The following is a 15,590-nucleotide window of genomic DNA, read 5'->3' as shown; positions in this document are numbered from 1 at the left end:
CCTGGAAAAAAGGGCAAATGGTGCCAGGAACTCACCAGGCCTGCTGTTAATCCCAGAGGGACCAGGCCTCGCTCTGTGCTGTGCCATGTGGGCTGGGCGCAAATGCTGGGCATTGGGGGCATGCTCTGTGCTTTGGCTTGAAACTGGTTTGCTCACATGGCACATGGCAGCCATTCTGGCCAGTTCACAGTCAGAGAAGCTGGAACTAAGGACTCACACTTGCAGGTATCGCACCTGCCCCCGCTGCAGCAATCCAGAACCGCTGTGGCACATCTTTGTGCAAGAGTTGCGCTTGCGCAGGAAGGAGGCAGACTTTTGCTCTCTTGCTACCTGGGTGGCTGCTCTGTGCAAAGCTGCTTTTGGCCACGTTCCTCAACTACAGAAAGTCCACACCCACCCACCCTAATCTACAAATTCCTCTCCACGTCCAACACATCAATTTCCCACCCAACTCCTATTGCCCAGCTTTTTCTCCTGAGTCTGGCAACTTGGTCAACTGAAGGTGGTGTTCCTAAGATGCTTAGCTGTCCAACAACCCGTTACTTGCACAGCAAATCGTGTATTATATATTTGGGCTGAGAGGGACAGTCCCAAGCACCAGTAGAAATCCCTGCCCCAGAGGGTTTTATTGACATTTACAAGGAAGGGGGTGGTGGGAAACCGCAAGGCATTTTTAAAAATGCAGCACAACAGCGGAGCAGGAGTGAAACCCCCTCCGACGGCTGTGTGCTCCTCCTCTATAAAAGCTCACAGCCCTCCGCACCCCACCCCACCCCTCTAGCCCAGCATCTCCCCAGCTGGCTCCCTTTCCTGTTTACATCCGGACCTGGACTGCGGAGGAAGACTGGAGCTGACTTTCCTGCACTGAGATGTCAAGGTGGGGAGAAGGTGGGGCCAGGGAAGTCGCGCTGGAAAAGAGGCACTCTCTTAGGAAGCAGGTTCCCATCTAAACGAGAGGATGAAGACTCCTGTGCGCACGCATTCACACATTCTGGCTGGGGAAACAGGGCCCGACAGTGCCTTCGCTAGAAAGATGGCCGTTTATTTCAGAGTACACCCAACATTCATTTCTGTTTGCCCCAGAAGAGTAGCAGCAGGGCCTGGAGCCTGAAGGGAACATGATAGCAGGATGCGAGAGACCGGTCCGGAGGCGATCTAGGAGAATACTGCGTGCCCCCCCATCCTCCCCCCTTTCCTGGCTGGGACGGCGAGGCTCACTTCCTTGGCTGCGCACAGGAGAGGCTGCTCAACAGGCCACCGCAAATCCTGCTGCTCCAGAAGAGCTCCTCCCCTGGAAAAAGAGAGATCCCAGTCTATGCGCACGGCGGTCCAGGCCTTGGTGGGGATATTGCTGCTGGAAATTAAGGGAAGGATGAGACGGTGGGTGCCAGCTCTTGCAGCCCCTGGCTTTGGGGGGCAAAGTCTGTGGCGCACCCTCAGGTGTGGCTCTCGCCTCCAGAGCGGCCGAGGAGTCCGTTTCTGCGGGCAGCGTGGCTGTCCCTCGAAGGCGCTGGCGTCACTGCTGCTTGGAGCGAGGCCACAGACGGCTTGCCAGGGAGCCCAAGAAGAGCTGCTGCTTCTTATGCTGGGAGAGGTCAGAGAGGCGTTGCTGCTCTTCCTGCAAAAGGACAGGCGACACAAACGGGAGCCTGGTCACCACCAAGGAATCCAGGAAGCCTGCCGCCCCAGGCCCTGCCGATCCCATTCCCGTACATGTGGGCGTGTCAAGGAGGCTAGCAGAGTAACTCAGCAGCCTGGCTCACCTGCCACATTAGGCCAGAGACTTGTTTTTAAACTGCCTTCATGCAGATGATCAGCAAACCTTGGTTGCTTGCCCAGGGTGGTTTCGGAGAAAAACAAACCGCAAGCCCAGGATCGAACGGTGCGGAAGGGCAGACTCAGCTGCTTGTTTTGTTTGCAGGACCACAGCAGGGGAGGGGAAGAGCTGCGTGAATTTTTTTTTTTTTGCTGCATGCAGCAGCATGCTGCTCACGTCACAGTAAACCATGGTTTGCTTTAAACTGTGGTTTAATGTGAGGTTGAACTAGGCCAATGCGTGGAGAAGGCATTCTACAGATCCTCTGAGGCACTTGCCTTCCCTTGAGAAAAAGGAGAACCAACCAAGATATGGTGGTGAAACGCAAAAAATCTTCTGGGACCCCACTGTCTGCAAAAGCCAAACTCGGCCTAAGATCTGTATTGAGTGTGGGCCTTTCTCCAGCAGCATTTTTGCCCACTGGGCTGGCCTCACCATACGAGATGGTGGTGTTACCACAATGAGCTTTGAACCTTGCAAGTAAGCTAAAATATTTATACTTTATTAGCAAGGAAACCAGGATTTCCCAACGAAGCGACTGGGACGGTGACTCTGCAACCCCAGCTCCCTGACCATGTTTAAGGGCTTCACCAAAGCAGTAGCAGCCTCCCCCACCCAAAGACAAAGCCCCCAGCCCTGGCTCTGCACTCCTCCTCACCTGTTCCAGCTGCGACTGCCTGCGCTTGAATGCCTCCAGGGGATCCTCTTCCAAGGAGTAGTTTTCCAGCACGGTCCGGACGTCTTCTACGCCACTCAAGGCAATGGCTGTCAGGCAAGAAGGAGGCAACAAGCATTAAAGGAGAATCAGCCTGGATCATGTACCCATTTCATGTATTAGTGACACGGTAGAGGGCAGCTTCCTTATGTCCCTGAGTCAGACCATTGCTCCAACTAGCTCAGGACTGTTTACTCTCTCCAGGGCATGGGCAGGCAAACTAAGGCCCGGGGCCCGGATCTGGCCCAATCGCCTTCTAAACCCAGCCCCTGGACGGTCCAGGAATCAGTGTGTTTTTACATGAGTAGAATGTGCCCTTTTAATTAAAATGCATCTCTGGGTTATTTGTGGGGCATAGGAATTCGTTCATTACCCCCTCCCCCCCCCCAAAAAATAGTCTGGCCCCCCCACAAGGTCTGAGGGACAGCGGAGCGGCCCCCTGCTGAAAAAGTTTGCTGACCCCTGCTCCAAGGTTCCAGGCAGGGATCCTTTCCCCAGCCCTAGCCTTGGCAGTGAAGAAGGCAGAAGATGGGTCTCCTCTTGGGTTTCCTGTATTCCACCCGGCAGTGCCTACACGCCATGTAGCTCCTCTCTGCAGCGGTGGGAGTCAGAAATCTGCTGCGTTTCGAAACAGGAGATTGTTTGACCTTGAAGTTCTGCACCCTGACACTGCCATGGATACAGTGGTACCTCGGGTTACATACACCTCGGGTTACATACGCTTCAGGTTACAGACTCCGCTAACCCAGAAATATTACCTCGGGTTAAAAACTTTGCTTCAGGATGAGAACAGAAATCGTGCTCCGGCGGCGCGGTGGCAGCAGGAGGTCCCATTAGCTAAAGTGGTGCTTCAGGTTAAGAACAGTTTCAGGTTAAGAACGGACCTCCGGAACGAATTAAGTTCTCAACCCGAGGTACCACTGTACAGTGGTGCCCCGCAAGACGAATGCCTCGCAAGACGGAAAACCCGCTAGACGAAAGGGTTTTCCGTTTTGGAGGTGCTTCGCAAAACGAATTTCCTATGGGCTTGCTTCGCAAGACGAAAATGTCTTGCGAGTTCCTGCGGGGGTTTTTTTCCTCCCCCCCCCCTTTTTCCCAAGCCGCTAAGCCGCTTATCAGCTGATCCGCTAAGCTGCTAATAGCGCTAATCCGCTAATGGGCTTGCTTCGCAAGACGAAAAAACCGCAAGACGAAGAGCCTCACGGAACGGATTCTTTTCGTCTTGCAAGGCACCACTGTAAGTGGAACAGGCACTCACTGAATACCTTTGGACAGGGATGAGGATCCTACAAATGCTTTGGGGTCGTCCCACGTCCTATAGCCCAGCTTTTCTCAACCTTGGGTTCCCAGGTGTTGCTAGAAAACCCCTCCCAACATCCCTGACTGCTGCCCCTGCTGGCTATGGATGATGGGAGTTGTAGTCCAACGACATCTGGGAACCCAAGGTTGAGAAAGACTGGACTAGATAGTTCACGTGGAAAAGAGAACAAGCTTGTTTTCTGCTCTGAAGAGCAGGACTCAAACCAATGGAGTCAATTACAAGAAAGAAGATTCCAACTAAACCTCAGGAAAAGCTTTCCGACAGCAAGAACTGTTCAACAGTGGAACCGTCTCCCCCAGGAAGTTGTGGCCTCTCCTTCCTTGGAGGTTTCTAAGCAGAGGTTAGACAGACGGCCATTTATCATGGATGCTTCAGCCGAGATCCCTGCACTGCAGGGGGTTGGACTAGCTGGACTCTACAATCCCATAATTCTATGATTCTATTTTGGGTGAATGTCTCCTTACTCTTCAGGAAGGCAGCAAGGTCGAAGAGTGTCCGGTCGTCCGAATTCCCGTCCCACTTCTTCAGAGCCATGCCGTTGAAGGGCTGCAGGCGGAACGCCTCCTTCTTGCAGTCCACCACCACCACTTTCGAGGGATCTCTGTTCAGGCAGGAAATATCCTGGCGAGAGAAACACACAGAGGCAGGCTGGAGGGGTCACCAGCAGACAAGGCAGGCTTCCCCCCAAAAAACTCAACAGGCGTTTTAGGACGGGCCTGCACAATGACACAGAAACTTCCCAAGGTGCAATTGTCCTAGCCTACTTGACAACAAGAGAAATGGGTCAAAGGCCCTGAGAGGTTCAAGAGAGCTTGAAATGGAAACTGTGTCTTGAGATCTAATCACCGCCTTTGAATTTCCTGGTGAATATTCCTCCCTGCCGCCCCCTCCCCTGCCACCCATTGTTCTGCTTCAGAACCTTGGGTTTTTTCTTGGCGTTTTGAGTTTAATACGTAATCTTAATCCAGGTATCCATTTCTGCAATACAGGCACAGAACCCGCCTTGTGTCACAAGAACGTTAAGATTGCTGTGACTTTGCTTCCAAATAAGGAACTTCAGGGGTGAGGCGGGGAGAAACTGATCTGAATCTCCCTTGCAATGCAAAACTATTTTCTTTGAAAGAATGAAAGCAATTCCTCTTTCGACTGTCCCATTAAATACTCCAACCCCGCCTCACTCACATGGGCGTTCCTGCTATATCAAAGGCTCCCTCCTTAGAATCCTTCTTTCCTCTTTCCCTGTTTTCAACCCTGCAACTACAGTCCAAGCCTTCAGCAGTTTTACCATCTCTGAGGAACATCAGAACTGCTCCTCACAGCAGGTGGGGGGGGGAGAGAACTCCTTGCCCCCTTCCTCTGCCTGCCTCACCCCTCCTCCTCCCCCCCCCGCCCCGCTTTCACTTAGGAAAATAGAAAGAAAAGAGAATCCACAACAATCAGAAGCGCACATGCCATGGAGTGAAAAAGACACCCCACAGGCTCCGGGGCAGCAGATGGGAGGTGGAGGGAGGGAGGGAGGGAGGGAGGACAGACAGAAGGCAGGCTGGCTTGCAGCAGCGACCACCGCACTCTATTGTGGAGCACAGACACAGGGGAACTCGCATTGCGGAACACGAGGAGGGCACCTGCTGCTCCAGCCTCGCGCTCGCCTAGGCTGGGTAGCGGGGCCACGGGTTCGAAACACAGCTGTGGAGGCAGGGCTGCAAGGGAGGCCCGGGTTGCTGCTGCATAACATCGCTTTGCAAGGAGATGCAGACAGGGAGGACCAGCGTCCCTTTGCCAGAGCCCACTAGGAACGGCGGGATGTTCAAAAGGTCTCAATCCCTTGGTAGTGCATTCCTGTGGATTTTCACCCTCTGGGTTCTCTGGAACTTAACCCTGTGGCAGTGTGAAGAGTCAAGATTTCAGCACGCCTGTTCTCAGTGATTTTAAGGCAATACAGGAGGAGGCCAAGAGCAAGATGCTCAGCCAGCACTCGGCAGGCAACTGGTAAAAGGGTAAAGAAATCCCGCACGTGCTCTCCTCTTTGGGGCTCTGTGTCAAGCCCACCCTCACCCCCAACTGGCCACAGCTCTCAAAGGAGGCACCGGGGATCCAGTCTGGGAATCGAAACGGGTCCTCTCATCGATGCTTGCTAAAGAGCAAACCCTCCCAGAAGTATAATAATAATAATAATAATAATAATAATAGTAATTTATTATACCCCGCCCTTCTGGCTGAGTCTCCCCAGCTGGGCATCTCCCCCCACAGAAAGCCTGGCTGCAAATACCTTCACGTGGTGTCCATCCATGTAGCGCGTGGCATCGCGGAAAAGCCGGTAGGAGATGAACCCGTGAGGGTCCACGCTGTCGATGAGGGGGAAAGCGGTCTGGAATGGAGAAGGGGAAAGCGGAATCATCTCACGTGCCCAAAATATTTCCAGGATCTGTCTTTGTAACAGTGGTAAGAGCAAGTGAAGGTGCTTTCTGCACCATGCCATTCAGCTGCTTACGATACTGGTTCAGGAGGCCGTACTGGCACATTTATTTCCGGAATAAACACACTGCTTGATTACACACAAACATACAATGATAAAGCACGGGCCTCGAGGGTCTGGCCTGCCTATTCTTGCAGCACGAGCAAAAGCCTCACCCCCCCCCCCCGAGGGACACTGTGCCAACCTGTGCCTCAGGTCTTGGCCAGCTGTGGGGCACTCTGCCACTAACGGACTTTGCTGTGGCTCCGCCCCAGCTGCAACAAAACGGGTCTCTCCCGTATCGGTCTCTACAGCCGCAGCAGGTGCTGTAACCTTCCGAGAGTTTGACTTCACGCTGAAAGGCACACTCTCCCATCGAGACAGAGAGATGCTGACATCTGGTCCAAAACTGGAGAAGCCTGCACCACTTCCCAAATACGCTCAGGGTAGGCTTTCCCTGGAAGGCATTCCATAAACGTGGACCAGCTACCAAAAAACACCCTCTTTAATGCGTCTGCTCTCTTAGGAAGGGGTCATCGAGTGGTTGCTAAATTGTGAAGCATCACAGATTAACGCACATCGTCCTTTTGCCCTGTTTACTGGAGCGACAGCTCTGAACGCAGATAGCGCTTTAGACCTGGGCTTAACAGAATCCCATGTGCTAAGAGCAAACAAGCCAGGCTGCTCCCTTGTCTTCTGCCCACAAGTCTCCTGGCCGTGCTGTTGTTCTCTCCCCACAAGGACAGGCCCACTCAATTAGCACAGTAATAGCCTGGATTCAATGGGCTGAATGGCGGTCCGGCTGGACCCATACATATTCAAATGAGCAGCGGCACACTCCCCTGTGGGACTCCCCTCCTGCCACTCAAGCGTGAGAAAGGAGAAGTGGAAGGGAGGAGACTGACCCAGGAGGATGCTGAGCAGGCCGGCCCTCTCCTACAGGACACAAATTCCTGAGTCCGCTGCAAGGCTTTGGGGACCCCAACTGTGGACCCCTGCCAGCCCTTGCACCACGCAGATGTGGGATGTGGCACTTGGCACAGAATTCAGGATCTCAAGAAGCCCAGTGTTTCTTTGTTTTTTAATGAAACAGCAAACTTCTAGTGTTTATGGTTCCTGAGATAAGATGGGCAACAGTCTGGGGTGGAGCTTTCATGTCCTTTCCCCACATCCAACAAAAGCAAAACATGGCAAGTGTGCTCGAGTTGCATGATTTATAATAATAATAATAATAATAATAATAAAATAATAATAAAATGTTATTTATATCCCGCCCTCCCCAGCCAAAGCTGGGCTCAGAGCGGCTAACAACCGTAAAATAATACAGAATTCTATAATCAATTCATTATAAAATCAGTTCAAATCAAATTAATAGCAACCATTGGGCTAGAGTTCTGTGAAGAATTACCAAAGGATGGGGTCAGGCTGTGCCTTGGCCAAAGGCCTGGTGGAACAGCTCCGTCTTGCAAGCCCTGCAGAAAGATGTCAAGTCTCACAGGGCCCTAGTCTCTTGTGACAGAGCATTCCACCAGATCGGGGCCACGGCCGAAAAAGCCCTGGCTCTGGTCGAGGCCAGCCTAACCTCCCTGTGGCGTGGGATCTCCAAGATGTTTTTGTTTGCAGACCGTAAGGTCCTCCGCTGGGCATACTAGGAGAGGCGGTCCTGTAGGTATGTCTAAGTATTTGGGGTGTGGGTGTGTGTTAGTGTATGGGCTCCAGCCTTGACCTGCTTTCTCTGGGCTCTTACATTCCCACAACCCTTTTAAGTCCTTCATTCTTACAACTCTCTTCAAGGCTCTCCCACTTTCCAGCCTGCCCTGAGTGGCTGCAGGTAGAGAAGCAGCCCTGCAGCCCTCCTTAACACACCCTGAACACACACAAAAACACAAGCGGAGGAGGGAGGGTTTGTGGGGAATACGCCGCCGGAGGAGAAAAGCGGTGCACACCTATATTTCCGCCTAGGCAGAGCCATCTTTGCTTCCTGGGATCAGGGTCCCAGGGTCAGAAGCTAAGGAAGCCAAGCCATGCCTGGCAGGGGGCAGCGACAGAGCACTCACCATGCCCGTTTCAGAGGTGAAGATGACAATTTCAAAGAGAGGCGCCAACTGCTGGAACAGGTTGTCAATGCCTGGCCTCTTCTTGAAGCGCCAGCCGGTCACTAACTGAGGGAAGGGGGGGGGGGAGAACAGCGTCAGGGCAGTTGGGGTACAAGAGGCGAGAAAGTGGAGCCTTGGGAGAAAGATACAGAACCAGCTGCACAGAAAGAGCGCTTGCCAACCAGCACAGATCAACCCTGGCAGGAGACCAGGAAAAGTCCATGACCCGTCCCCAAATACTAAGGCAGCTCTTTCTGCATATCCCGGCTACTGCACTGCAAACAGGAGTGCAGGAAACAGTCCCCTGTGCTGTCCGTCAAGGGATAGGCTACCATATCACTTAATCTGACCTAGTAATACTCAGGTGGGGTGGGGGGAAATGAGTACGTTTGCTAAAGGTAAAGGTACCCCTGCCCGTACGGGCCAGTCTTGACAGACTCTGGGGTTGTGCGCCCATCTCACTCAAGAGGCCAGGGGCCAGCGCTGTCCGGAGACACTTCCGGGTCACGTGGCCAGCGTGACATCGCTGCTCTGGCGAGCCAGAGCCGCACACGGAAACGCCGTTTACCTTCCCGCTGGTAAGCGGTCCCTATTTATCTACTTGCACCCGGAGGTGCTTTCGAACTGCTAGGTTGGCAGGCACTGGGACCGAGCAGCGGGAGCGCACCCCGCCGCAGGGATTCGAACCGCCGACCTTTCGATCGGCAAGTCCTAGGCGCTGAGGCTTTAACCCACAGTGCCACCTGCGTCCGAGTACGTTTGCTACACCTCCCTAAATGGATACGTACCGACCATTCCGGATGAAGGAGAACATCTGTGAGTTCGATGACTAGAGTGTAAGGGGGCTGGTAATAGGGCTCCTTCAGGGGGTCTGGGAGCAGCTTAGGACTGGTTGGCTCTATGATCATCTGCAGGAGACACAAACAAAGAGCAGCAGCAGCAGCAGCAGTTAAAAGAGTGGAGGACAGACCCTTCCTTCCTTTGGCGCGTCCAACTTAGAGGTTACCAGAGTTAGGCTGTCTCTGTCCACACAGGGCATGGGTAGGCAAACTAAGGTCCGTGGGCTGGATCAGGTCCAACTGCCTTCTAAATCTGGCCCGCGGACAGTCCAGGAATCGCTGCATGGATCGCCAGCGCATACACGTTCTTTCCCTTTCCCTCTCACAGCAGTGGTGGCTCCTCCCTCCCTCCTCCTGGCTTCTCCCTGCCCTGCCTAGAGGAGGAAGGGGGCTGGGCTCTGTTGGTGCCAGCCCCTCTCCAGAGCCCTTTTGCGCACCACTCATCGTCCCTTGTTCATTCCCCCCCAATATAGTCCGGCCCCCACAAGGTCTGAAGGACAGTGGACCGGCCCCCTGCTGAAAAAGTTTGAGGAGCCCTGACATAGGGGCACAGTAGGGCTATCAGCCAAAGCTAATGGAGTTTAATTACTTTCTAACTTAATCTTTCATTATCTGATGACACCTTCAGTTCTGGTCTGGTAAAAAGGAAGGAAATAATTAGCAGCAGCAGCAGCAGCAGCTGTTCTGGAGCTGCATACAGAGGAGAGGATCGGATCCAGACTGCTTCAATTATGTCCAAACAGTTGTTCTGATCTGTACATTTTATTACTTCTTTCAATTAAGCACAGAAACACAACACAAGAGTACACAGTGCAAGTTTTTCTTTTCTTTGGAAAGACCTTCAAACTTTGCAGTTTGTTTTAAAGCCAGTCTTCACATTATCCAAACAGACCGAAAAGCCAAGGTGCGTTCTTGCAGCTGCCACAAGGATAAAGTCTTTGTAGAGCGGACTCCCCGCCCCCCCAGCTGTGCCTGGCGATGGTCCTTAAAAGGAACATGAGTGCCCAAGCAAAGCAAAGCTGTCGGGCTCCAAGCAGCTTGCAGGCTGGCAATGGCAGAGTTCAGGCCAGCGATTTTATCACCCTGGCGGCAGATGGGATTCTCAGCGCACAGCAGCGGCAAGAGGCACAGAGGTGCTGATAGCAAAGCAATAACCCAGGAGCAGAAGCCATTCAGATACTGTCCCAAAAAAACTCAAGGCCCGTCAGGCTTGATGACTGATGGTTTGCTTCCTTTTTCTAACCAGCCCATCCACCTGCCCACACTTCAATCTCACAAGGGTAGTTTGGGAGGAGAAGACTGAGAGGTGATAAGGTGACAGTCATCTTCAGATATCTGAAGGGCAAGCTTGTTTTTTTGAAGGGGGGGGTTTGCTGCTCAAGAGGTTAGAAAGTGAGCCAATGGATTCAAATCACAAGAAAGGAGTTTCCAACTGAACGTCAGAAAGAACTTTCTGCAGGGAAGAGCGGTTTGACAGTGGAACGCACTCCACTGGAACCCGGGCTCTGTTTTTTAAGCAGAGGCTGGATGGACATCTGTCAGGGGTTTTTTAGCTGCGATTCCTGCATTCCTGTGTGTAAGACTTGGTTTAGATAAAACTAGCTCATCGGTTAGATGCCTGGAGTCCATCTTCAAATGTCACTTATAAGTTCTGAGCTTTGTGTGTGTGTGTGTAAAAGCAACAACTGTTTTCAACATACAAACTCATAATAAGCCATGACTTTGGCTTAAATGCAGAGCATAAAATCGGAAGAAGAAAGCGTTCAGCGCCACTGGCACACGCGCACAAAGGCTCTGGGTGCCCCTGGGCTGAAATCAACAAAACTGCTGCTAAGAATTCAGAGTAGCAGCACCCATTTGCAAACAGGTGTTTCAACAGGAGAAAACAAAACCAGCTTTTCTTCTGGTCACGGCACTTAACACTGGCAAAGGAGTGTTAAGGTCTCCTAGTGTTTCTCCACAACCAGGAACTTGCTTTAAACTTAAAGGATCTGAGGGCCTGAACTCTTGGGACACAGAAGTGCCTGCACAGCAACTTACCTTTTTAAAAACCCAGTTAGGATACAGCTCCTGCCGACACTTAGGGGAAGCCAATTTTTTACGTTTGGGGAGAATCAGGAACAGATTCTGAAAAAGGACCACAGAAGGCTCACTCACCTGCCTGTAATCTTTAAAGTATTTGTATGATCTTCGGAGCTGCTGGATCACTACGGGATCTGAAAGCCAATTCAGAGAACAGGGTCACCAAAGGAAACACCTTGCAGGAATGTCAAGGCACCTGAGTTCGTGCTCTGCACATGTCTGAACTTCGTTTCCCCCCTCCAAATACTTGGAGGGGATTTTTTGTCAAGGAGGGACGGTGCGTGTCTCTGCGTTGGTAGACTTTACTCGCGCCGATGTGCCTTTCTGCTTTAACTGTCAAGGCTTCAGGCAGAGAATCTAGGGGGACCTAGCAAACAGTCTCAGCTCCTTCAGAAATCAAGAGCTACACTTCCTGGGGAATCTTTGGGGGGCTGGATAAGCTATTCCAGTTATATTTATTTCAAGCCAGTTTATGTTCAAGCTGGCTTGTTGTTTCATTTATCACTGGGAAGAAAAAACTCCCTCCCGGACTGCAAAGTGTTCCCAGAACCAAGAGAGGTAATATTTAGCTGTGATTCCTTGCCTTTGCCGGGGGACTGAGCTAGATGACACTTTGGGTCCTGTCCAAGTCTGCAGTTCTATGATTCTGTTGCTGCTGCAGCAGCTAGTAAGCGTAAGGCTGCCAAAAGTTAAATCTATCTGTGAATGGGTATTAACCAAGCAGGGCTCTGTGGCTGGCAGCTTAGCCGGGGCTCCCTGTTCTGTAACACCCCCCAGTCCCCCCCCCCCAAAGCCATCTGATGCAGTTTGAACATATGCGGAGTCCTGCAGTCCTTCCAAAAGAATACTAATGGATTCCTCAATTACCAGCTCACTTAAGCAGAGGTCAGGCTGAAGAAGAAAGAGCGTGTGAGCCGAGACCACAGTCCCACACCAGCGCTGTTAACTATCCCTCTGAGATTACAGCTTCAGCATCTTAGCGCCAGGGTTATTCAAACAGAAACTGTAAGTTAATCAATCAAAGGCAGGCGCATTGAATGGGGCGTAATTTGGGAGCCATTGTCATGATAATTCAAGCTGAGCAGCTGGGGAGGATGACTGGCTGCACCAAGACACAGGCAAAAGGGATTCAGGTGTCTGCCAGGGGCTTATATGGTGGAATTTGGCTGAGAGGCTGCCGCCGGCCACCGCCAGACTGAAACGCCTCATTTTTAGACAGTTGGCTGCAACAGGAAGGAACGAAGTTAAACCGGTATTAATGCTCATCCAACTTGGATGCACCAGAACCTGTTCCAACTTTTAGATCAATCTCTTCTCTTGGTCAACAGAGCCTGTGAGAATCTAATAGATTATGTCTGAATAGGATGAGAGTGTTGGAGATACGTGCGAATGTGTATGTGAATTCGGTCTTGGGTGTTTGATTTTCGTTGTTGTGTATACTGTGTATATACGGACAATGACAATAAATCTATCTATCTATCTATCTATCTATCTATCTATCTATCTATCTATCTATCTATCTATCTATCTTTACTCGAGGAGGCTCTGTGCACCACAGAAAGATGCAACTGGCCACGATAATACAGTCTATGTTGTCGACTGATTTCAAAGCAAGCGGCCACTTGTGCTTCAAACACTTGCTTCAGTGTCTGCACATTTCTAGCGACCTACGACGTTACGCTATAAAAAAATTAAGGCCGTTGGTTTTGTTTTCTAGGAACCAGCTTAAAAATTCCGGCAGGCATTCGCTGGTCACGAACAAAGGAGGACAAAGCTCAAATAATTGGTATTTATTTACATAAACTGTTACGTGCCCTAAAGCTTTTGATATCTGGTTTGCTGCAACAAAGGACAGGATCAGTCTTCCAGCTCTGTATATGTAAATAGGCTAGATAACTAGGGGTGGGGTGGGCAGCAAGATTTAGATCATTTTGCACCATATATTAAATTATCTAATAGACTGGATTTCTATTCTATGTCTCAAGGAATGCTCTCCTCCCACTCATCCTCCTGCACTTGGGAGCTTCTGAAGAGGCTTTGCTTTGGCTTCCATCTGACGTTAGCCCCAACAACAGATGTGGGAAACAAAGAATAAGAATAAGAATAAGAATAAGAAGTATATGCTCCCATCTGACTGGGTTGCCCCAGGGTGGTTTCCAACAAATTAAAACATCAAACATCAAAAACTATACCTTTGGCCCTCCAGATGCCACTGAACTACAACTCCCATCATCCCTGGAAACTGGTCATGTTTGACGGAGCTGATGGGAGTTGTAGTTCAGCAACACAACACCTGGTGGGCTAAGGGAGCAGGGCTTTCGCTATGGCAGTCCTAAATTTCTCTAAGATCCAGCTCCTCCCTGCTGTCTTTTCGAAGGAAGCCGAAGACACTTTTCCCCCAAACGTCCTTGATTTTAAAGACGTTTGGCTTTGTGTCTTGTGCTGCTTCTGCTGCTGTTTATTGAACCTGGGCTCTTGATATCATCTGCCCATTTTACTGGCTGCTGTTTCCATTCTATGTTGTAAAATGCTAGCACAGCGTTTCCCAAACTTGGGTGTCTTCAGCTGTTTTTTTTTTAAACTACAATTCCCATCATCCCTGATCACTGGTCTTGCTAGCTAGGGATGATGGGAACTGTAGTAAAAAACAACAACACCCAAGTTTGGGGAGCGCTGTGTTAGACACCTCCCAACAAATGGTGAGCTATTTTAAAAGCTAAGCTTTTAAAGATTCCTTAGGGGGAAGTAAGCTGACAGTTAAATAAGACACAAGGAGAGCGAAGGAGGGTTGCAGAGAGAAATTTCGGTGCTCCAGCACAAGGACCGGGACAGAGCAGCTTACACAAAAGGTGCCAACAGGAACCTGTACAACTTTCTGTCAATGGGTGGATGCGGTTGGGGAGTGAGCTGAAAATCTGGACGGCAGGGAAAGTGGTGGGAAGTGTAAATGGGGTGAGGAGGGGGTGGGGGTGGGGAAGAGAAATAATAAATCTATTGTGGGCAACAATGGGGCCACGACTGGAGAATGCCTTTTAATCTGCTGGGAGCATATGCCAGGCCGGCTGAAAGGAGCTGGTGAAAGAAGCTTCCTATCCCAGGAAAAAAAAAAAACACAACCCCACAACACCCTCCCCTCCCTACTGGCTTCCTACATATTTTATCGGGAAAGTTCCCCTAACCGGGCAATCTGCTTTCTGAAAGCCCTGCGCTAAGTTCCATCTGGCCTTCTATTGTACAGACTCCCCCCCCAAGAGCCTCCGTTCGCTTTTGAAACTCCTGGACTGCGAAAGCCTGTTAAATAAATTAATAAATAAGTGACCCCGCTCATGTGCAAGTATTTCAGGACAAGGGAGCTAGAAATAGCCCAACAGTGTCCTCACTAAATCAAGCTCAAAAGTGTGCATTTTTTGGCAAGGGGCAAACGTTGTTGATGATGCACCAGGGAGGGGATGCTGGGAAGACGACGGTTGCTCAGCGGAGCAGGACCGTCAGAGACACCCAAAACTAAGCACTCCAAGGAGAGAATCATGTCTGGGGGCTCCCGTGGGCCAGAGGCTCACATAGGGTGTTGTCCCAGCCAAACTGGCAGCTGCAAAGCGAAATCTCAGGCAACCAAGACACGCCAATGGCGTAGCTGTCAAATTTTCCCTTTTCTTGCGAGGAATCCTATTCAGAATAAGGGAATTTCCCTTTAAAAAAGGTAAAGGTTGACAGCTATGCAATGGTACGGAAAAGGAGAGGCCTCCGCAAACCCGATTCTCTCCAGGTATTTGTGAGGACAACCTCCGTCATCGCTCTGGGCCGCTGGTCATTCTGGTGTTCGAAACACCTGATGAGCGCCAGGTTGGAGGGAGCCGCTTCAGAGTCTGACCCAAAGCTCTCGCTCCCCGCAGGATTCTGTCTTGAAATCTGCCTCTCCACCTGCCCCTCTCTCTTCAAAAGCGGAATAGCTAAAGAGGACATCTGGAATGCCTATGGCTTTGCCTTGCCCCGGGGGACAGGCACACCCCCCCTTGCACCCCCCTCTCCCCTGCCCCAAAGGCTCCCCGTCTCTCCATTCATCCGCATCGTAACCTCAGTGACTGCTCTTTGCCTCCAGCAGCCCCCAAGAATGGGCACTGGGGGGGGGGGTTGGGTGTCTGTGGGGCGCAGCAGAAGCATTGTGAACTCCCCCCCCCCCCGGCACAAGTTCCGCCTGACCTTCTGTTCTCGACAAGGGGCAGGCGTGCTGTTTATGCACCGGTACATCTGCTCTCAAGGCAGACG

At 51.3% G+C, this 15,590-nt stretch overlaps 1 protein-coding gene across 2 annotated transcripts in view; it reads right to left on the bottom strand.

Annotated features, from left to right (window-relative positions):
• Window positions 1-1,021: 1,021 nt before the first annotated feature.
• Window positions 1,022-15,590, bottom strand: part of TIMM50 (translocase of inner mitochondrial membrane 50) — a gene marked incomplete at its 5' end in the record, with an annotated part of 35,664 nt that continues 21,095 nt past the window's right edge. For both annotated transcript variants that reach the window (XM_083754091.1, XM_083754092.1), the window contains 7 exons: window positions 1,022-1,618; window positions 2,475-2,581; window positions 4,317-4,473; window positions 6,122-6,220; window positions 8,365-8,469; window positions 9,192-9,311; window positions 11,400-11,458. In XM_083754091.1, the coding sequence (XP_083610217.1) occupies window positions 1,517-1,618; window positions 2,475-2,581; window positions 4,317-4,473; window positions 6,122-6,220; window positions 8,365-8,469; window positions 9,192-9,311; window positions 11,400-11,458 (749 nt within the window). In that variant the 3' untranslated portion in view covers window positions 1,022-1,516. The remainder of the gene's footprint in view (window positions 1,619-2,474; window positions 2,582-4,316; window positions 4,474-6,121; window positions 6,221-8,364; window positions 8,470-9,191; window positions 9,312-11,399; window positions 11,459-15,590) is intronic.

Source organism: Podarcis gaigeae (assembly GCF_964106915.1).
Source record: "Podarcis gaigeae genome assembly, chromosome: 8".
Taxonomy (NCBI): domain Eukaryota; kingdom Metazoa; phylum Chordata; class Lepidosauria; order Squamata; family Lacertidae; genus Podarcis; species Podarcis gaigeae.
This window is presented reverse-complemented; position numbering and strand designations above follow the sequence as displayed.